General features: G+C 37.5%; 1 protein-coding gene across 2 annotated transcripts in view; it reads left to right on the forward strand.

The window, feature by feature from the left end:
• The window catches only part of CSRNP3 (cysteine-serine-rich nuclear protein 3), a 214296-nt gene that overhangs the window by 110046 nt on the left and 81160 nt on the right, over positions 1-23090 (forward strand). For both annotated transcript variants that reach the window (XM_011958025.1, XM_011958024.1), the window contains one exon: positions 18623-18793. In XM_011958025.1, the coding sequence (XP_011813415.1) occupies positions 18646-18793 (148 nt within the window). In that variant the 5' untranslated portion in view covers positions 18623-18645. The remainder of the gene's footprint in view (positions 1-18622; positions 18794-23090) is intronic.

Consider the following 23090-nt stretch of genomic DNA (forward strand, 5'->3'; position numbering starts at 1 on the left):
GAGGGAGAAAAGAACCAAGTTTAACATTCATTTAGGTAGTCCAGTACTTTTAACTTTGTAAATGCAACTTCTATCACAGAGCATGTTCTGAATATGGAAATAAAAACAGTGCGGGCAGAGAAGGAAAGCCCATGAAGATTCTTGGAGAAAACGTGATAATAGACAAATGTGAAATAAAGAGAATTGTTGTGATTCTGTGAACCACGAGAGAGCTATATATGTCCTGCAGCTAATTTATGGCTTTGAATATCCTGGATAATTTATGTCTCTATGCAGATTCACTCAAAACTTTGAAGTCTTTTGCAATAGCTCGAGCCATGCTACTTCCATACAAATCTCAGCAGCATATACACAGTAAGTCTGTAGTTTGAATATCTAAATGTATATAGAAAAAAAAATGCATTTGTGTAAATACAATTCAAATCAAATTTGAGAAGTAAAAGAATAAATAGAGTAAACTAAAAACAAATCTTTGGGGATATGCACTTAGTCTACTTAAAGAGATAATGTTATATCAGGCTTCAAAGGAATCTTTGAGGATTTTTCCAAAATGAATTTCCTGCTCTTTGATTACCAGTCTGTCTTTGTCACCACTTGAAACTAGAGACCATATTGTAGGCTTGGAAAAGATTTCAGGGCAAACATGTTCTACTCAGTCTAGCAGTGTGGAACATAGTCTAAAATCTACAAATAACTGTTGTCATCTCAAAATCACATGTGTAGGTTTTAAGTTTTATTATTGCTATATTTGTTCTCCTGAACTTCTGGAGCCTATGAAATAGAAAAGAAAAAACAAAAACAAAAAACTAAATTACTGAAACATGTAGAAGGAAAATGCTCAAAATAATTGAGTATTCAAAACAATCACATTTCTCTATTTTAATATAGTATTTTAAAATAAATCAAAACAATTGTCTTTTTATTGCCTATTCTAGAATTTACATAAAATTCCATCAATTTTATTAAAAATTAGAACAATAAAATTATAAAATGATTTTAAAGATCTTATTAGACTTATAGTAATGCTATAGTAATACCTTGTCTAGTAGAGTTGGAAAATAATCTGCATGATATAAACTGATTTTCCAAATAGCTAAAGTTTATGACTATAAAGGCCAGTTTTTACAAATGCTAATAGCGGTCATGAAATAAAAATATAGTACACATCATAGTGCCTTGTAGAGCAAAGTGAAAGTCAGTTTAGGTTTTTTTTCATGGCATAAGAATTATTAGTCCAACCATTATATTCACTTACTGCAAAAGACAAAACTATTCCCAACTATTCTCCAACACCAAATAGCCTCTTACTATTATACACTTTCTATATATAATTTTATATGCTTTTTATAATTTTATTGTCTCTTTTTAAATGTTAATATATATTATTTTTAACACAGTTAATAACTCTCCTTTTAGAGCAATTCAAAAATCAGTTTTGAACTTTGCTTTACATTCAATTCTAAATTACTTCGACTTTCCTGGACAGAGAAAGAGAGAAACCTTCCTTCATACTTCTACTATGTACTGAACTCCTGACAGATTCATACATATAGTATAGGAACATAAAAAATAAACAAAATTTATTTTTAGTTTGTCTTGTGTTCAGAATGTTGAAAATCATTTGAATTCCAAATAAATGAAAAATTTCTCTTGTTAGTACAATGAGAATCTATAATATTGAACTATCAACAGAAATTTGAACTTTATATCAAATAGAAAAATGAGGAATATCTAACAGATATACAAATAAAGACAAAGAGACCAATTTTTTGGTTGCATTTGACTAATCATTGGTTCCATATACTTCTTGCCAATTTGGGGACTTGTGGTCCATCTCATTTTCAAATCCTGGCATTAAATTCACCACCTTTCACCACAGTGCTAGCACCACAGTGCTAGAATTTTTGGTTGTTCAGTTCTTTGTTTCCATGCAAGCTTATGAATCCACATACTCATTTAGAAATGCATCTAGTCACATGTGTTCATGCTCATGTCTTACATTCTCCCCAATCATAAATAAGGAAAGTAAGACAACTGAACCATCAACCACCATTTTTTGAAATCTCACTAATATAACACAAAGCAGCTAATGCCATTTTAGTAGGTGTTCTCATATACTGTGAAGAACTTGATCTAAAGGAGTGTTGGTTCCATGAACCTAGTATCAAAAGACTGTAAGAATGAGATCTAGTCCAGCATATTTGGAGAATAACTTCTCATTCTGGTCCTCTTTTGCACACTAGCATATTAAAAGGCCTGAGGATTCTTACTTTAACAAACCTGGGGAACTTTGTTTAATATAGTAAAACCTTATAAATTTAGGTCAATTTATGAACAATGAAAAAAAACAGAAAAATGTTGTATATTGTTTTCTTGATAGGAAAAGCTTTTATTGTGTTGTATATTATGTGCGATTTCAAGCTATATCATGGAATGTGAAGAGGCTGAATGAGGGAATTGTTAAGAACTTAAGTTCAAGTCCCAGCTCCGGAGTTGTTTACACAATGTTCTCTGACACTTGCAAGCCATGTGGCCTTGACATGGTACTTGAAACCCGTAAGCCTTGTCTTCTTCATTAGCAAAGTGGTAATATTAGTCTCTATATCAAGGGATTTTTATGAAAACGGAATGACATGATACATACCTGGCATATAATAGGAATATTATAGATAATAGCTAATATTAACATTTTTCAACCCACACAAGTTGATTTCCTGGTGCTGATGAGGCAAGTTCAGCTTAAACTTATAGTTACAGAAAATCCTCATGGAACATCTTAGGTTTCAATGGATGAGGAAGAGATGTATTTTCCAAAAATTGAAACCTACCAGGATTTTATTGGAGGTTATCCCAGGTAATACTAAGCAGTTAATGGTAAGAATTTGAATGGGACAAGTAGAGAAGGCAATCAGCATGATCATCAAGGTTCAAACTATATGTGGCTTCATAGATATGTACCTTCAATCATTCCAACTAGAAGTACAGTCTCCACAAAATCCCCAGGTATGATGTGGCAATATGTGCTTTTCTGAGCTCCCTTTTTTTATATCCTTTAAGACTTTGCAGATTTCCATCTTTGTGCCTCTACTCTACTATTTTTCCATTCTGACTTCATGCAATTAAGGCAATAGTTATTCATCTCTGTTCCATCCAGAGTTTCTATCTCATCTATAGCCTATAAGTTTTTCAAGTATAAGGGGAGCCTGGCTCACAGAAAGTGTCCAAGAAATGTTTGCTGAGCCAATGTTATTATGGTGTATAAAGCACTTAATTCTACCTAATGACATAAAAGTGCTAATTTGTGTGAATCATGAGGTGATCATCCCTGAATATCATATTGGTGTTTAGAAATATTGAATCAATGGATTTAGTCACAACGTTTTCCAATAGAAACTTAGAAAAATATATCTACATTTTTACTTAAAAATTATTTTAATAGTAGCATACCTAGAAGTGCTTTTTGGCAAATACACATTAGTAACCAGTTCGGAGTAGATTGCGGGAATATGACTCTACTTTCGTGAAACTTGTTTAAAGGGTGAATCTGCTCTAAAGAGTGAATGTCCAAGTTTCAAAAGATTGTATGACTATGGTGCAACTTATTTCTATTGTGAACAAGGTTTACATTTCCATAGAACATTTACTGAGACTTGAAAATCCAGGTAGTTAATTTTACACTATATATATATATTTTTTTTACTAATTGCTGCTTAATGCAGTGTCAGCTTCAGGCTGAACAACTATTGTTCCCTGTCCCTGCCTTCAATAATAAAAATCTATGTTGTGCTTAAGGTGGTGATTTGCTTTGAAGAATGTCCAAAGTATTTTTTTCTACTTGTTGTAATTTTTTAAATCTCCTTTATTTTTTGTGCAGTATCTTTGGCAGGATCCCAGTGCTTGGATGGGTAAAGTTCTAAAGCTTGCCCATATTTTATTCTGATGTCTATTTTAGTGTACTTTATGAGGAAAATGTTTTTTTAAAGTCCCTTTTCCTTCACACTATTCAGATAATTCCTCTAAAGGAAAAGGATATCATTATCTTCAGTAGCCTTTGATTTACATTGCCTCATCTGTTTTGCTATTCAATCAGAAACTTTCTAAAGGACAATGGGAAACTTTTTAAGTGCTAAGGAGAAAAAAAAAATGCTATCTTCCAGTGATGCAATAATAATAATTTTTAATTCTTTTAGATCCATGTGTTTTTTTCCTCAATGTGGTAAGTCTTGCAAATTGTCCAAGGAATTAGGCTAAGTACTATTCTTTAGTCTTAATGGCAAGCATGTAAAATAAATTTTTCATTGACTTCACTTGGTACTTTTGTTGTTAGGGAGGGAAAAATAGGCTTACACCAGGCACTTGATCAAATTTCAACAGTTTTAAAAGCCTTGTCATGTTCTTGGTTGTTTCCTCTGGTTTCGATGACTAAAACACCATCTTAAAAGTTAACCTTAGGGGCCGGGCGCGGTGGCTCACGCCTGTAATCCCAGCACTTTGGGAGGCCGAGGTGGGCGGATCACGAGGTCAGGAGATGGAGACTATCCTGGCTAACAGCGTGAAACCCCGTCTCTACTAAAAAACATGCAAAAATTAGCCAGGTGTGGTGGCGGGCACCTGTAGTCCCAGCTACGCGGGAGGCTGAGGCTGGAGAATGGCATGAACCCAGGAGGCAGAGCTTGCAGCCTTAAGGAAGAACTTTTTACTTTCAAACTAGTGTATTCCCCTATACCATTTTGCCAAATGCCAAATGATGATCAATGTTTAGGACCAAGAGGCATTCAAAACCAAGTTCTGGCCATCTTGTATGAATACTAATTACAATGGCACACAAGTACAGGTAACATGGAATGCTTCCTGAGTACCTCCCAGCCAGAGAGAGTCATGCAGAATCTCTTTGCAATTATTAGTGAATGGAATAGCTGTCCTTCTCTTTATCAGCAGGACATAAGTCAATTTAGCCATTGGGGTGAGGGAAGCGGGTATGAAGTCTTTGCACAGAGGCCATGGCTTTTGTCATTTGTTCTCAGGCCCTGGGGTCTGCTTTGTATCAGAGCCTATGTTTTACTAGTTATGCCCTGCCCATCCCGCCCCCACCTTTTTTTTGAGACAGAGTCTCACTCTGTCACCCAGGCTGGAGTACAGTGGCGCTATCTCGGCTCACTGCAACCTCTGCCCCCTGGGTTCAAGTGAATCTCCTGCCTCAGCCTCCCGAGTAGCTGGGATAACAAGCATGCATCAACATGCCCAGCTAATTTTTGTATTTTTAATAGAGATGGGGTTTCACCATGTTGGCCAAGCTGGTCTTGAGCTACCAACCTCAGGCAATCTGCCCGCCTCTGCCTCCCAAAGTGCTAGGATTACAGGCATGAGCCACTGCGCTTGTCCCCCTTATTTTGATAGAAGTGCAAACTGAGACCCAGAGAAATAATCTTCCTACTGAAAATTATGCCACTTGTTAGTAGCTGCTCCAGGATTCAGACTCCAAATTTGTGCCCATTCATTTACTGAGCAGGTACTGGAATACCTATTCAGTTCACAAAGTGTTTTATAATCAAATGTGAGAAAAACATTGGGTTGAACAGGGATTATAACACAGTCTAATAAGTACTGATAAATGCACAGACCAGGTGGTGTGAATGCAGAGAGGCCACTTAACCACAGTGTGGTACTGGTCAAGGAATATTTTTCAGAGAAGGACTAGGTCAGCTATAAACCTTGAGCAGGTGATCTAGACTTTTGAAACTTCAGTTTCCTTTGTTAAAACTACCTTGTAGAATGTGGTGGAAGGTTACAGAGAATGGTTACAGAGCATCTGACCCATAGTAGGTGCTCACTAAAGGCTAACTGGAGTTATTATAAATGGAATGAGGCTATCTAACCACCTTTTAGGAAAGACAGGTACTGTCCAGGAAAGTGTAGAACCATTCCTGTTAAGTATTCCTCAAGCCACGAAGTTGCAGATGAGGCCAGTTTTGGGTAGTCGTTTGAGTAGTATATGGCAGCCAAGACAACAGTAAAGAAATCCCCCGAAAATGTCTCCAGCAGATGCAGTAGGTCCTTTAGCACAAATGCCAGAAGAAACTGAAGGAGCTGGAAAGAGCCCTGTCTTAGGAAGTGGGTGACCCTGATTGTAAAAGGAATGTTGGCAACAGGTTTATAAACTTCTTTTATACTTTGAAATAATGGGTTCCTGGTGAATCATCTCTCCAAGTTCTGGACACCCATCAAAGCTGGGGAAATGGTACAATCACCAAAGCAGAGGTTTTTATCCTGGGAGTCTATAATACATGGCATGCATTTCTGCTACGTGCACTTTTTTTTCTGGGGAAAGTGTTCATTTCTTAATCAAATTCTCAAACTGCAAATCATCAAACTGCAGAAATGTGATCCACCACATGTAAAGTAACTCAGTCCTTTAATTCAAGATCACAAACAGTTCTGGCATAAAAGAATTCATAAATAATTTGGGAACCCCACAATTATTATTTCTCCAACAAAAATATTTATTAGCCAGGAGTGCTCCCAGGGTTCTTGGCTTAAGCAGACACCTGGACAAGTGAAGTACATTTGGCCAACTTGTGCTTCTCACATTGGCAAGCCACCAGCAGCATTTTTCACATTGGTAATGCCCCATGGAAACGCCTTGTGGGATTTTACCTTGTAAAATCATTGCCAGATTCCTCTTGTTTTGGCGGCAGATATGCTAATTTCTTGCCAAATGGTTTTAGGCAGAAATGACTCTAGTATTGTAGAAATATATGTCCTTTTTTTTCTTTTAGAAAAATGCATAACTATTCTCAGAATGTATGAAGTGATAAATGTTCAAGGCACTTTTTGCTTAGCCAGTGGTAATTGTTTGAATGACCTAAAAGTCATGCCTTCCAACAAACAATTACATTCAATATGGCTTTCAAAGGAGCATTCCCCCAACATGCATGTGCACTTTTTTAAAAATTAAAAATATTATGCATTGTAGTTACCATCTGTGATTTGCTGGAAAAGACCCCAGTGGGAGGAAGCATAGTATAGATGTATTGACTTCTAATCCTGGCTTGCTAAGAAACTTTGACAAAGTAGTTAATCTCTCTGCAACTTGGTTTCTTTAACTGTAAAATGAGGGTAACATGGCCAAGATTGTTGCAAAGATTCAGTAAGATAAAGATTGTAAAGTAGCTGGCACATAGTAGTTCTATTTAAGTCCTCTTCCTCTTCCCATATCTCTTTACATAATAGTCTCCTGCCTCATACTTCCCCTGGTCTTCATGTTTTATGCTAGGAAAACACACACACACACACACACACACACAAAGTATGACAAATAAATGACATTAAATTAAACCTTGGGAATAAATAATAGAACAAATTAAACGAACACAAGCATATACAATTGTTACAGGAAAGGGGTCCCTATCCAGACTCCAAGAGAGGGTTCTTGGATCTCACAGAAGGAAGAATTCAGGGCGAGTCCACAGTGCAAAGCAAAAGAAAGTAAAGCGGTGAAAGAACAGCTACTCATAGACAGAGTAGGGCGTTCCCGAAAGTAAGAGGAGGAACGCGTCCACCTTAGGTACAATGCTTGTGTAAATAGGATGAAAAAAAATGTCATGGGGAGATGTGCTCTGCTACAAGGGTTTGTGATAAAGGATTTTCTTAATTACTATATTTTACATGAATCAATGTTATTATCTTTAAAGCCAAATTAGGAATGCTTTTGTTCTTAAGATATCTCAGGATATTAAGACACTCCCAAGTCTGAGTCTACTTAGTAAACATTATCAATCTGTTCCCTTAACTGTAAATACCCAGAAGCTAGGGATACCTAGCTTTCTGGGAATGCAGCTCAGCAAGTCCCAGCCTCATTTTTCTAGCCCTCACTCAAGATGGGGTCGCTCTGGTTTGAACCCCTCTGACACAACTTCTTTGCTGGGTTTGAAGCACCCTTAGGGAAAGCAGCTGAGGCTAGGAAAACAAAGAGCTAGGTAGTAGCAAAGAGAGGGTCTTCTAAATGACATCTGGAATTTATTTCCACTATGGGTGATGTCAGGGAAGTGTGATGTCACTATATAGTACTCAGCTTTGAAGAGGTGGCATTTTTCTTCTTCTATCCCAACTCTACAGGCTGCTGTGCAAAGAATATGAGAGTGCAATGAGTAAGAAGAGAAAGAAAAGGAAGGAAGAGAATTTGTTTAAAGATTGAACAACAAAAATCTTATAGAACTGAGTCAAAAGCCTGGAAAAAATTCAGAGTTGCTCTGATTTTATGAAACCTACTAAAGAAATCGTTTCTTTTAGAAGGGCACTGCTTAAAATGATGATTAGTTTATCTAGTAAAGAGTTTAGACCAGGGATGTCTAATCTTTTGGCTTCCATGGGCTACATTAGAAGAAGAATTGTCTTGTGCCACACATAAAATATACTAACACTAAGATAGGTGATGAGCTAAAACAAAAAACAAACTCATAATGTTTTAAGAAAGTTTACAAATTTGTGTTTGGCCACATTCAAAGCTGTCCTGGGCCACATTGCAGCCTATGGATCGCGGGTAGGACAAGCTTGGTTTAGACTATATTCAGTGTTTGATTAACATAATAGTATAAGGACAGAAGATTATAGATTATTCAAAATCATGGTTTTTAAAAATTGGAAATGAAAAGGATTCAATTTAAACTAACAGTTAAACATTTATTCAGAGATTTAAGAACATTTGGTTAATTAAAGCTATTTCTCAAAATTATAAAAGCATCATAGCATGATTTTTTTTTTTAACTGAGCTCTCTTTTCTTGAATATTGTAATAAAACCTGTATACCATCAATTGAGCCACTGTCCTCTTCATCGTCTATCTCGCCCAGTAGACTATCTGGTTGATAATTTGACATTGTGAATATTCTTATTTTTGCCAGCTAAACTCTTCCTAACCTCTATCACAGATGAGCCACTCACAGGTATTATCATCAGCTTATTTACAATGTCTCTCACTTCACCATTTGAATTTGGTGAAGCAATCAGAAGAAACACCAAAATTACATTCCTTTCTGAGTAAAGCTAAAGAAGAAAAGCTTTGGCCGGGCGCGGTGGCTCAAGCCTGTAATCCCAGCACTTTGGGAGGCCGAGGCGGGCGGATCACGAGGTCAGGAGATCGAGACCATCCTGGCTAACACGGTGAAACCCCGTCTCTACTAAAAATACAAAAAAAAAACTAGCCGGGCGAGGTGGCGGGCGCCTGTAGTCCCAGCTACTCCGGAGGCTGAGGCAGGAGAATGGCGTAAACCCGGGAGGCGGAGCTTGCAGTGAGCTGAGATCCGGCCACTGCACTCCAGTCCGGGCGACAGAGCGAGACTCCGCCTCAAAAAAAGAAGAAGAAAAGCTTCTTTTCCTATGCAACTCAATCCAGGCACTGGTGTTTCCTAGGCCCTCAGCCCATTGCTGATTGAAGCCAGCACCCTTACCTTATTAAGTTCATTGGAATAGAACTTTATCATAGTTTCTTAGTGTTTTGTGCTTGCTGGAAGAATTTACTGGAAGAATGCAAAGTAGATTATTTTGCACTTTCACAAATCACAGAAAATCCTTCCTCTCATGCCACCTTGTAATGCAAGTTGTGTAACATGCCCGTTGATCTAAAATCTTCCACCGTTGCCAAATTACAAAGGTGGAAGAATCTTTGTTAATGATCCTTGCAGTTAAAAGTTACTCTCACTTTGCTTAAATAAAAAATCAGCAATGCAAAGGATAAACCCAATCTCCCAAGTAAAAGTGAACAGAGGGGCTCTTGATGCCTCCTATTGTTCCTGATAGAATACCCCCTAAGGCTCATGCACTACACAATGTGATGAAATAAGGATCCTGCAGATCAAATGAACCCAGAACTCACAGCTCACCTTCCTTTCGTTTTCCAGCCAGGAAAGAAATAACATCTTATGAAAGCAAACATCCCATTACCATATAAGAAAATTCTTGCCGTGCCAGAGTTACTTCCTGTCAAGTTCATTTCTTCCTACATCGGTGATAGGCAGGCCTGTGCTTACTCTGTTAACCATCACTCAGCACTCAGACTTTTTCAGATTGGTAAATTCATGATTCACCCTAATGACTTTCATGTTTTATTTACTGGGTTTCAAAGGCAGGAATTTTCATGTATGTGGTTCCAGTCTAGATGGATTTTCCTATTTAGATGTTTTAGTTGATTGCACAGTCATTTCCTTTCTCATCAAGAGCACGAATGAGGGCTGTCAGATTAACAAAAAAACAATAAAAAAGTAGATTTCTCAGTTAAGTTTGAATTTCAGATAAATTTTAGTGTAAGTATGTCCCAAATGTCATTTTTTTAATCTGAAATTTAAATTTAACTGGGCATCCTATATTTTTATTTACTAAATCTGACAACCTTAAGAGGTTGTTCTACAAATCATGTTACCTGCTCCTCAGACATGGGGATGTATGGTGTTCTTAAGACATGTTTTCTGTGGTCAATTCCTTATGATAGATAACAGAAACGAAATAGGGGTAAAATATAAGAAGAAAAAAGGATTAAACATTAGATGAATATCAGTGGGATAGTAAGAACTCAGTGAGTTATCTATGAAAACCGTGGAATTTTTAGACTGTCAAAAGAGAGTAAAATGAACAAGATTTCAAGATATACCCAAAGGTTCACTTCAGTCATTCTTCCACAGCATTAAAATATATGTTTTTATCCATCCTCTTGATTTGACATTTTTAGTCAAACCCTCCTCCTAACATGCTTCTGGTTTCTGATATTTTTCCCTTTGAACTCACCATTAGCTTTGCCTTCCCAATAGGACAGAGATATATTAAATGAAACAATTGCCTTATAATCACAAAAAATCTAGTGTTGTTTCTTTATTAGTTGTTTCTTGCAGAGAGAGAGGAAACATTTATACTTTTCTGCTACTTTTTCATAAATGTGCTCACAAGCTTCTGCACAATGGTCATATCTAATATAAATACTAAATAAGTAGTATGTGTTAATGAAAAATAACAGATTTCTGAGATCATATCATGCTTATTTAATGTTTTAAAATAAAGTAGTTCTTAATTAAAGTTTGCAATAGACAGGGAGGTGTGGGTGCAGGGAAAGGGGAATCCCTAACTGAGAATGTGGCCAAGACGTGAATTCATGGATTATACTGATAAACGCACAAAAAAAGATAAATCGATGACAGACGAGGAAAGGATACTGGCTTCGAAATGCGATTGAGTCTCTGTAGTCATACCCAACCAGGTGGGCCCCTGTTTACAGTGTTTCCCTCTCTGCCTAATGGCCATGTAGTTGAATGATCAAGGGGCAGACACCTGAACCAAGACACGTCAAAACGTTGCTGAGCCTTTGGAACATTACAGTTGAACTGTGACACAGAGAGAAGTTGCTGGAGCTTAAACCTGGTAATTGCAGAGCTCCAGAGAAGCAATTTTTACAGCCATAATCCCAGAAGCTGCCCCAGTTCCTGTTTCCTGAGTTTTGGTTTCAAGCTCTATCATAGATTGCATGAACTAGTCCAGTGTTTTCCCAACAGAAATCTTTTGCTTAAGTTAGTCTAGAATTGGCTTTTGTGTTGCTCGCGAGCAAAAAAAATTATATTATGCTTTGGGATCAGTTTCATCTCTCATTTTCATTCTCATTCAACCAAATATGCTGTTAGGGGAGTTAGAGTGGTAAATGAGATGAATAGCATTTCTGCCTTCATGGAGCTTTCAGTCTGGCAGAAAAAAACAGATATTAAAGTATGGAAATTAAAGGCTCTTATTAATTCACTGAACAAATATTTATTGAGGCACCTATTATATACAAGGCATTGTTCTAGGCACTTGAAACATTTGTAAAGAAAACAAAGATCCCTGCTCTTGTATTTTTTTATCAGGAGATGAAAACAGTAAGTAATAAACATAGAAATATATAAATAAATAATATGGGTTTAGAAGGTGGTAAATGCTATGAAAATAAATTAAAAAGTAGATCAGAAGGAATGGTATATCAAATGTCCTAAAGACCAGAAAGAAATTGCAAGTTGGAGTAACTGCAAGATTATTAGAGCTGAAATATCAATGACAAGGCCAGTGGCTCAAATGAGGATGAAGAGGTTGGACGAGCTAGATTGTTAAGGACTTTATAAGCTATCTCGAGGATTTTGACCTTTATCCTAAGGCAATCTGAAGCTACTTAAGAGTTTTAAGCCATAGACTGACATGATCAGATTTGCATTTTAAATTTGTCATTCTGCCTGCAACCTTGAAAACACATTGAAAGCTTGCAGCAGTGGATGCGAGAGAATAATTGGGAGGCAGGCCCTTGGCCTAGTCTAAGTGAGAAATGGTGGTGCCCTTGACTAGCATGTGTTTCATGAATTGGACAACAATAGCTGTGATAAAATGGCTGTTTTCTATGCTTAGATTTTCAGCTCTTCATATTTAGAATAGATTAATGCCTGTCCAACTTTATCTCTGTTCTTTGGACTTTGGTGCTGTAAAAGCCAACTTTAGGGCCAGGCGTAGTGGCTGATGGCTGTAATGCCAGCACTCTGGGGGGTCAAGGTGAGAGGGCTGCCTGAGGCCAGGGGTTGGAAACCAGCCTGAGCAACATAGTAAGGTCCTATCTCTACAAAAAATTTCTTGGAAACTTAGCTGGGCATGGTGGTGGTGAATGCTTGTAGTTTCAGCTACTGGTGAGGCAGAGGTGGGAGGATCCTTTGAGCTCAGGAGGCTGAGGATACAGTGAGCCATGATCATGCCACTGCACTCCGGACTAGGCAACAGAGACCGTGTCTCTAAAAACTAACAAATCAAAATAAATAAATTAAGGAAAGCCAATTTGTAATGTTTGGCGCATTTTCATTTGCTGTATACTACCAAGTTTAATTTGGCCTCATCTGTAGGAACAAAAATATAATATGTAGGTATTTAAGGAATACAGCAGCTACGGGATAGGCATTAATTATCCTCACCTGGCTCTGTATCTAATCAGTCCATCATTGCAATCCTCCAACACAGTACAAACAAATCAGTATATAACACTTTATTAATAGGGCCTTCTCCCTAAATCCTTATATTGTTTTCTTTCCTAGAAAGATGATGTAGGTGATATAGAAGAAAACCACATCTCCCTTTAACACTCCACTATTAAGTCTAGATTAAGGGTTACATACTGATAAACAATGGATCATTCAGCCTTCAAATTTTGCCATGACATTTTGTTATACTCACACAGGGAACGCATAGGGAATATTTTTTAAAGGCAATGAAATTGGATAGGTATTATACTTCATCGCTACACAAGCAATTTTTTACTTAACAGGTGTTCCATGGGTGTAGGTATATGTTAAGAATATGACTCCCAGTAATTATGTGAATGTTTACTTGTTAGCTTAAACACTGATCACACCCTTAGCAAACAGTTCCTTACTTCCTTTGACCTGAGTGTAACTCAGTCTCTTTCAGTTTTAAAGACCAAGACAGAACTTACATGAACCTATAACTCCGTATCTTCAGGTCTTGACATCCCCAAATTTAACTAAAAGGAAAAAAGATACTTTTAATTCTCTTATTATCTCTTCAAAATTTTCCCTTCTCATTCTTGAGGAGGTGAGAAAGGAAAAGAGGAGTACCAAGTACCACCTTTTGTAATGTTGGGACATGCATCCCTGTAGCCCAATTAAGTGTCCTTGATTCTTGAGAAGTCTACCTTTCCTAAAGAAGCTGGGAAGTGTGGGGGGAAGAAGAACATGGTTTCTAACTGCTCCCATTGCAATATCTTATTATAAAAATGTACTTTTTAAGCATAGGTTTCCATCTTGTATTACTTTGTGTCTTGGAGTCTCTCCCTTATGAATTACTTTGCATCTTGTTTGAAGTGAACCATTTTAAAATTTATATCCTGTCCTACTTTTATTTCAAGACTTTACTTAAAATATCTTTTTTCCTTCGCCCTACTCAGATATGCATGAACATTTTATGCATTTCACACTCTTTAAAATGGAGAAAATAATATGCTATAATATGCTAATCTGAATAGTGGTAAAATCTGAGTAGAAATAGAGATTTTATTTTCAAAAGAGTGGACAGTGATGTATCTTCCTATTGCTGTCAGTTATCTCCATTGTTAATATAACATTTATGCAGAAAGACGTGGATTAATAAAGCAACTGAGTAGAACATGAATTTGAGAGTATTCTTAGTTTGATGGAGCCCAGCATAGTGAATGTTTGCTTCTTGAGGGCAGGTAACCATCTAACTTTCTTTTGTATCCCCTATTCCACTCAAGGAGTCAAACACATATACAATAGTTACTAAATGCATGCTTAGATGAATGAAATGAGTTGAAATTAGTAATAAATACTTATGAAACAAACATCCAACACTGATGTGGTTTGGGTGTGTTCCCACCCAAATCTCATCTTGAATTGTAGTTCCCATAATCCCCACATGTTATAGGAGGGACCCAGTGGGAGGTAATTGAATCATGGGGGCAGTTAACTTCATACTGTTCTTGTGATAGTGAGGGAGTTATCACGAGATCTGATGATTTTATAAGGGGCTTTTTCCCTTTAGTTGGCACTTTTCTCTTCTGTGGCCTTGTAAAGAAGTATGTGTTTGCTTCACCTTCTGCCATAATTGTAAGTTTCCAGAGGCCTGCCCAGCCATGTGGAGCTGTGAATCAATTAAACCTCTTTTCTTTATAAATTACCCAGTCTCAGGTGTTTCTTCATAGTAGCATGTGACTGGACTAATACAGTAAATTGGTACCACAGGGAGTGGGGTGCTGCTATAAAGATACCAAAACCGTGGAAGTGACTTTGGAGCTGGGTAACGGGCAGAGGTTGTAGCAGTTTGGAGGGCTCAGAAGAAGATAAGAAAATGTGAGAAAGTTTGGAACTTCCTAGAGACTTGGAGAGCTCAGAAGACAGAAAGATATGGGAAAGTTTGGAACTTCCTAGAGACTTGTCGAACACTTTGACCGAAAAGCTGATAGTGATATGAACCATGAAGCCCAGCTTGAGGAGGACTCTGATGGAGATGGGGAACTTGTTGGGAACTGGAGTAAAGGTCACTCTTGCTATGCAAAGAGACTGGCAGCATTTTGTCACTGCCCCAGAGATCTGTGGAACTTTGAAATTGAGAGAGATGATTTAGGATACCTGGCAGAAGAAATTTCTGAGTGGCAAAAGCATTCAAAAGGAAGCAGAGCACAAAGTTTGGAAAATTTGAAGCCTGATGATATGATAGAAAGGAAAAACCCATTTACTGGGGAGAAATTCAAGCCCAGTGCATAAATTTGCATAAGTAATGAGGAGCTGAATGTTAATCACCAAGACAATGAGGAGAATGTCTCCAGGGCATGTCAGAGACCTTTAGGGAAGCTCCTCCCATCACAAGCCCAGAGGCCTAGGAGGAAAAAAATGGTTTCCTGAGGTGGGCCCAGGGACCCCTTGCTCTGTGCAGCCTGGGAACATGGTCCCCAGTGTCCCAGCTGCTTCAGCTCCAGCCTTGGCTAAAAGGGGCCAAAGTACAGTTCAGGCCATTATTTCAGAGGGTGCAAGCCCAAAGTTGTGGTGGCTTCCACATGGTGTTGAGCCCATGGGTGCCCAGAAGTCAAGAACTGAGGCTTGGGAACCTCTGCCTAGGGTTCACAGAATGTATGGAAATGCCTCTATGTACAGGCTGAAGTCTGTTGCTGGGACAAAGCCCTCATGAATACCCTCTGTTGTGGCAGTGCAGAAGGGAAGTTTGGGGTTGGAGCCCCCACACAGAGTCCCCACTGGGGCACTGCCTAGTGGAACTGTGAGAAGAGGGCTGCTGTCTTCCAGACCCCAAAATGAAAGATCCACTGACAGCTTACACCATGCACCTGGAAAAGCCACAGACGCTCAATGTCAGCCCATAAAAGCAGCCAGGAGGGGAGCTGTAGCCTGCAAAGCCACAGGGGCGGAGCTGCCCAAGGCTGTGGGAGACCACCTCTTGCATTAGCATGCCCTGGATGTGAGACATGAAGTCAAATGAGATCATTTTGGAACGTTAAGGTTTCATGGCTACCCAATCGTATTTTGGATTTTATGATTTAAGTACTGCCTTGTTGGATTTCGGACTTGCACGGGCCTGTAGCCCCTTTGTTTTGACCAATTTCTCCCATTTGGGACAGGTGTATTTACCCAATGCCTGTACCCCCATTGTATCTACAAACTAATTAACTTGCTTTTGATTTTACAGGCTCATAAGCAGAAGGAACTTGCCTTGCCTCAGATGAGATTTTGGACGTCAACTTTTGGGTTAATGTTGGAATGAGCTAAGATTTTAAGGGGTTGTTGGAAAGCCATGATTGTGTTTTGAAATGTGAGGACATGAGATTTGGGAGGGGTCACAGGCAGAATGATGGTTTGGCTGTGTTCCCACCCAAATCTCATCTTGAATTGTAGTTCCCATAATCCCTACATGTCATGGGAGGGATGTGATGGGGGGTAATTGAATCATGGGGGCGGTTACCCTCATGCTGTTCTCCTGACAGTAAGTTCTCACGAGTTCTCTAATGGTTTTATAAGAGGCTTTTTCCCTTTTACTTGGAACTTCTCTCTTCTGCCATGTGAAGAAGAATGTGCTTGCTTCCCCTTCTGCCATGATTGTAAGTTTCTTGAGGCTTCCCCAGCCATGTGTAACTGTGAGTCAATTAAACCTCATTTCTTTGTAAATTACCCAGTCTTGGGTGTTTCTTCATAGCAACATGAGAACAGACTAATATAAATTCTGTACTAAATTTTACTAGGAATTACACCAGGAAAGGTCAAAGAAGAGATTTTTACTAGGAATTCAGTGCTGGTTTATGTGACTATCTAGGGCTGGTGTGTGGCCACATCCAAGAAAGAGCCATGTTTATGAATGAAGAGGTTGAAAAGGAAACTAAATTACACAATTGATCCTCAATTTTGAGTGTGCTGCAAAATCACCCAGTTTGGGGCTTCATAAAATAAAGAGTGCTGGGCCCTACTTCCTGGGTATTTCTGATTTGTAGATCTGGGATGGGAGCTGAGAATTTGCATTTCTAACCATCTCACTCCCAGGTAATGCTACTGCTGCTCATTCAGGTCGCAGACTTTGCAAAATACTGACTTAGACCTTCCTTGGAGAGCTGGCCCAGCTCAGGGAATCTGAACTCACTGCTTGCTCTGTGATTTGCACAGAAGTGATTTCAGAGATTTCCAAGAGCAGTACAGAGACAGTGTAACTACAGGGGTCTCAGAATAGTGTTAAGGGTCTTTCTTCCACCTGATTTATAGGACTGACTATACTCTGGCAGAAAAAGGAGACAATGTCTTCAATACCTCAGATGTGAATTAGAATCAAGTGAAATAAATTAAGTGGAAAATAGAATGCATGAAATTGCTGTATTAATAAAGGTTGGACATCCCTAATCTGAAAATCTGAAATCTAAAATGCTCTAAAATTCAAAACTTTTTGAGCACCTACATGATGCTACAAGTGAAAATTTTCATACCTGACCTCATCTGATGGGTCACAGTCAAAACAGAGTCAAAACTTTGTTTTGTTCACAAAATTATCAAAGATACTGTAGGAAGTTGCCTTCAGCTTATATAAATAAGATATACACAAATGAATTTTGTCTTTAGGCTCGGGTACCTTCCCCAAGGTACCTCATTATATAGATGCAAATATTTCAAAATCCAAAAAAGTTCAAAATTCAGAACGCTTCTTATCCCAAGCATTTTGGATAATGGATATTTAACCTTTCAGTTAAATACTGTACTTTCAGTTAAGCTAATGTAATTTAGCAATGTAAGATCATATACATATATCTAAGATAATTTATAAAATGTTTATACCCTAAAATATCTTTACTTCTGCAAAGAAAGTTTGTGCTCCTTACTTGACTGGGCCAGTTTATGGTAAACTGGAGAAGGTGGAGAAAGGTCAGCCCAGGGAAAGGGGAAAGTCCATTGACCCAAGATAAAGAATTTAGGAGAAATCATATCCATTCTCTACCCATAGGCCTTTCAATTCAATTATTGCTATCTCCCAGGTAAATAGCTTTAGGGAGTTTCTGAAAAAGTGGCAAGGGCTTCAGCAAGCAGGTAGCATGGGGACGTATGTCACCCATTGCAATACTGAAATGGAAACTACCTAAAATTTAGAACTATTTTTATATGCTTCATTGTGTTCAGCTAATTAGGTTTCTTGAATTTTAGAACTTCAGTACAAAGGTCGTGCATACTTTTTTGTGTTCCTTCCAGCTGAATTTCATATAATGTTGTAATCAAGGACTTGAGAAGACATTGGCATTATTTTTCTTTACAGATTTTCTTGGACTCAGATGGATTTTCTCAATTTGCCAATAAAAAGAAATAATGATGTTACATTAAAATGAACTATGTCTCAAAATATAAAACCCTTTTGGTAATCAAATGGTTAAATATTCATATTTAATTTAATCTTATTTTCGTTAATTTGAAAATAGAAAAAGAAAATCTGCTAAAGATCCTTTCAAGGGAAAGCTATAGCTCAGCTCATGTATAAAAAGCCACATAAAAATGACTCTGGAGACCTTGGCTACACGTTCAGCGGTCAAATATTTCAATGCTCTGTTGCTCTCGTTCCTGTTACAGGTACATGTGACAGCGCTGCAGCTATGAGTGGAATTTTAAAGAGGAAGTTCGAAGAAGTTGACGGCTCCTCACCCTGCTCCTCTGTGAGGGAATCGGATGATGAAGTTTCCAGCAGTGAAAGTGCTGACAGTGGGGACAGTGTCAATCCATCCACTTCTAGTCATTTTACCCGTGAGTACTGAAATGAGAACTGAAGTTAATTGTCTGGTTCTACAGCAAAACTAATTGTGTCATTTTTATTTTTACCTTTAATGCTATATTTCCCATCAACCAAATACAAAAAACATTTACCCAAAAATGAAATATTTTTCAGGTGACTCAGTAGCTTCCTTTATTTAGAATACTTTTTGCAGTGGATTATTTGACTGTGTTAATTAACTAATTGAATTTAAAGATCACATTTCATTAATAATACTTTTCCAAGTAAACAGCTAATACTCTGGGAATAGATGGGGGAAGACAAAAAATAAATCCAGTTTCAAGAAAAGTATCCTTTCAATAATTGAAATGATGTTCTGGGAGAAAACATTTTAAAAGGCATTATTAAGGAATGGAGCATCTAGATTATGATGAGAAGGAGTTTAGGCAGCCAGGGATTAAGAAGAAATGTGAAGGCAGCAAGTCTCTCACAAATGTGCGAGTGTGTGCAGTCTAATGGCTCTTTCCTAGTAATTCCTCTAGTCTCTCTTCTCCAGTATTTAAAGCCCAACAAGAAAAAAAAATCTATGCTTTATTTATTGTATTTTTAAGTGTTTTTTTGAGATGGAGCCTCACTCTATTGCCCAGGCTGGAGTGCAGTGGTGTGAACTCGGCTCACTCCAACCCCTTCCTCCCAAGTTCAAGTGATTCTCCTGTCTCAGCCTCCAGAGTAGCTGGGACTGCAGGTGCATATCACCACATCCACCTAATTATTTTATTATTTTATTTTATTTTTTGTTTTTTTTTTGTATTTTTTGTATTTTTAGTATAGACGGGGTTTTGCCATATTGGTCAGGCTGATCTCAAACTCCTGACTTCGGTGATCCACCCACCTCAGCCTCCCAAAGTGCTGGGATTACAGGTGTGAGCCACTGTGCCCAGCCTATGCTTTCTTTTTGATTCTTTTATTATTATTATTATTATTTTTTGCCACATTGTAATGTCAGCCCTTCTGTCAGACAAGATAAAAGGAGGTTTGAAGGACTGATATGAAAAATTCTTAAGGTAATGTAATCTATAGTCTAAAGGAAACTGACCAGCAATAGTTAAATAATCTTTTTAAAATGTATATTTCTTAAACAGGAAGATTTTAATATGTCTTAATATCATGACAGATAACTGGTCTTGGTTTTTTACTTTCCAATTAGTTAATGTTATTAATATATGATTCTATAACAAAGAATTGACACTGGCAATGTAGCAACTCAAAAAAACTGAATGATTTAAACATATTTTAAAGAGGTAATAAGGAACTCAGTAGCGGTTGAGCATGAAATAAATATAGTAAAATCAATAGCATTCCATTAAGCAAGCACAACTAATTAGACAATATGATGAAAAGATGATTGCAATTTTTATAGCAGAAAAATTTATAAAATATTCAGGGACAAAGTTATTGTGTGATGTAGGTGGTCTACAACTACATTTACATATATCATGATGGTATGCAATGAGCTTGTGCTTTTGACTCAAAAGAAGAGATGTGTTTGTGTTTTGGGTCTTAATACCTGTAGTGATAATAACATCATTATCTCACAGGGTATTGCAAAGATCAAACAGAGCAAGTGAGATAATACACATGAAAAAAGCTTTTGTAAGCATCTAGCAAGTTGCTAGATATATATACATCTAGCCTAGATATATATACATGTCCTATTACATAGCCTCTACCTTTTGCATGGTCTTACTCTGCCCCTTTATTATATAATATTGGACATATTTTTAAAATGTTATTTCTCATGGTTATAAAGGAAGATTTAATTAGTGAAGAGGCAGATTATGTTTCTGGATATAAAGGTCTGGATATTAATGGTTTCAACATTAATTTATAAATATGAGAGTAAAACCAAAACAAAATCTTCAACTGGCCAGCGTGCCCAGGCATTTCTAATATGCCCTATCTAGGAACGCATAGAAAATTCCAACATGTTATATATGAAAATTTTATATATAAGAAAATAACATTATAAGACAATGAGAAAGGGAAAGACTATTTAAGAAATGGTTGTGGTATTAGGAAATTTGAAAAAGAAGTCATTTAGACTCACATCTCACAACATATGCCAAAATACCAGATAGATTACATGGATAATTTTTTTAATAATAAGACAAGTTGCATTTTGCCAGACATTTAGTAGAATCACTATATGAACTTTGATATGAGAAGAAGAAATAATCACATTAAAAAATATTTAATATGGCCGGGCGCGGTGGCTCAAGCCTCTAATCCCAGCACTTTGGGAGGCCGAGACGGGCGGATCATGAGGTCAGGAGATCGAGACCATCCTGGCTAACCCGGTGAAACACTGTCTCTACTAAAAAATACAAAAAACTAGCCGGGCGAGGTGGCGTGTGCCTGTAGTCCCAGCTTCTGGGGAGGCTGAGGCAGGAGAATGGCGTAAACCCGGGAGGCGGAGCTTGCAGTGAGCCAAGATCCGGTCACTGCACTCCAGCCTGGACAACAGTGCCAGACTCTGTCTCAAAAAAATAAAAATACTTAATATATTTAATGATGTAAAAGTATTAAACTTATCTGCTATTAAAAAAACCCCAAAGTAAAATAGTTTATATTGGAAAAAATATTTGCATTATTTTCTGGAGTATAGCAAAAGTACATGTAATTTCTTGAGATACACACAAAGACACGTATCTCCAAAGAAAACCCACGTAGTAGGAAATACAATTAGCAAATATTTTAAAGCATTTAACAACAACAGTAACAAAAGGCAGATTAAAAAATGCTAATGAGATTTCGTTAGTATGATATCACAGAGACTTCATCCCTTGAAATCAGTACTCATTTCTCCAATAAAAAATACTAATACCCAAGTGCTGGTGAAGCTTGCAGTACAAATTGTAGGCACACACGTTGCTATTAATGGTAGTGATATTTAGAAAGCACTTCGGAAATGTAAGAGCCATAAAAGCGTTCATAAGTCTCTACTTCAGAGAATTTATCTGAAGAGAGAAACATTAAAAACAAGGTGAAAACTGTATAAATGAAAATATTTGTGGTTGACAGTAGTCCCAAAAAAGAGGGATTGGGGAGGAGAGAGAGAAAGGTAACCTAAGAGTGAGGAAGTGATCCATTAAGTTATGGTAACTCATTCAATTAATTTATTTTCATGATAGTTATGAAGACCTTTTGGCAATATGTACAATGTTTGTGAAATAATGATAAGTAAGAAAAGCAGAACACAATATTTTATCTGTACCGTCAGGCAAAGCCTAAGTCTGTGCATGCACAAAGGTAAAGAATGGTAAGGTGCCCTAAAAATTGGAAACAATTTGATTTGTTGAGGAATTAAAATTATGGATGAATTTTTATATTCATTAATTTTTATTTCTGTTAATTTTATATGTGTTCTCACAACAAAGTGTCCAACTTAAACTGCTAAAAATTATAACTGTAGTTCACATTGTGTTTATGGTTGCAAAACAGCAGATTGAAATGGCAAGATGAGCTAAGGTATATATTAGTCAACAAATATAAACTTTCTTATAAGTTATGCTCAGCAGAGATTATTTTTTTCATTGAAGAAAGTAGACTTATTTTACGATGTCTAAGAAGTCATTGAAGTGTTTCAGCACATCATTTAATATCAGTGGTCGTGGCAATGGTTAGTTTACTAACATGCTGTTTCAGCTTTATATTAAATATAATCTGGCAGAGATTTTTCATACTTTTTAAAAAAATTAAAGAAATGATTTAATAAAAAGTGCCCTTTTCATTTAATAGTGCTTTTTTCACTATATTTACATTACGAAGAGAGACATAAAGTGGGAAAAAATAGTAAAGCATCAAAAGACAAAATTTCTACCTGGAATATTTGTTGTAGAAAAGATCTGAGAGGTTGGGCACAGTGGCTCATGACTATAATCTCAGCAATTTGGGAGCGTGAGGCAGGAGGATTGCTTGAGCTCAGGCATTTGAGACCAGCTTGGGTCTCAAATCCCCATCTCTAAAAAAATTAAAAAGAAAAATAGCAAAGTATGGTGGTGCATGCCTGTGGTCCCAGCTACTTGGGAGAATCGCTTGAGCCCAGGAGGTTGAGGCTGCAGTGAGCCATGACTGCACCACTACACTGAAGCCTGGGTGACAGAGCAAGATCCTGTCTCAAAACAAACCAAAACTAAAACCAAAAGAAAGAAAGAGAGAGAGAGAGAGGGGAGGGGAAGGGAGGAAGGGAGGGAGGAAGGAAGGGAGGAAGGGAGGAAGGGAGGAAGGAAGGAAGGAAGGAAGGAAGGAAGGAAGGAAGGAAGGAAGGAA

Source organism: Colobus angolensis, unplaced genomic scaffold (assembly GCF_000951035.1).
Source record: "Colobus angolensis palliatus isolate OR3802 unplaced genomic scaffold, Cang.pa_1.0 Scaffold456, whole genome shotgun sequence".
Classification (NCBI taxonomy): domain Eukaryota; kingdom Metazoa; phylum Chordata; class Mammalia; order Primates; family Cercopithecidae; genus Colobus; species Colobus angolensis.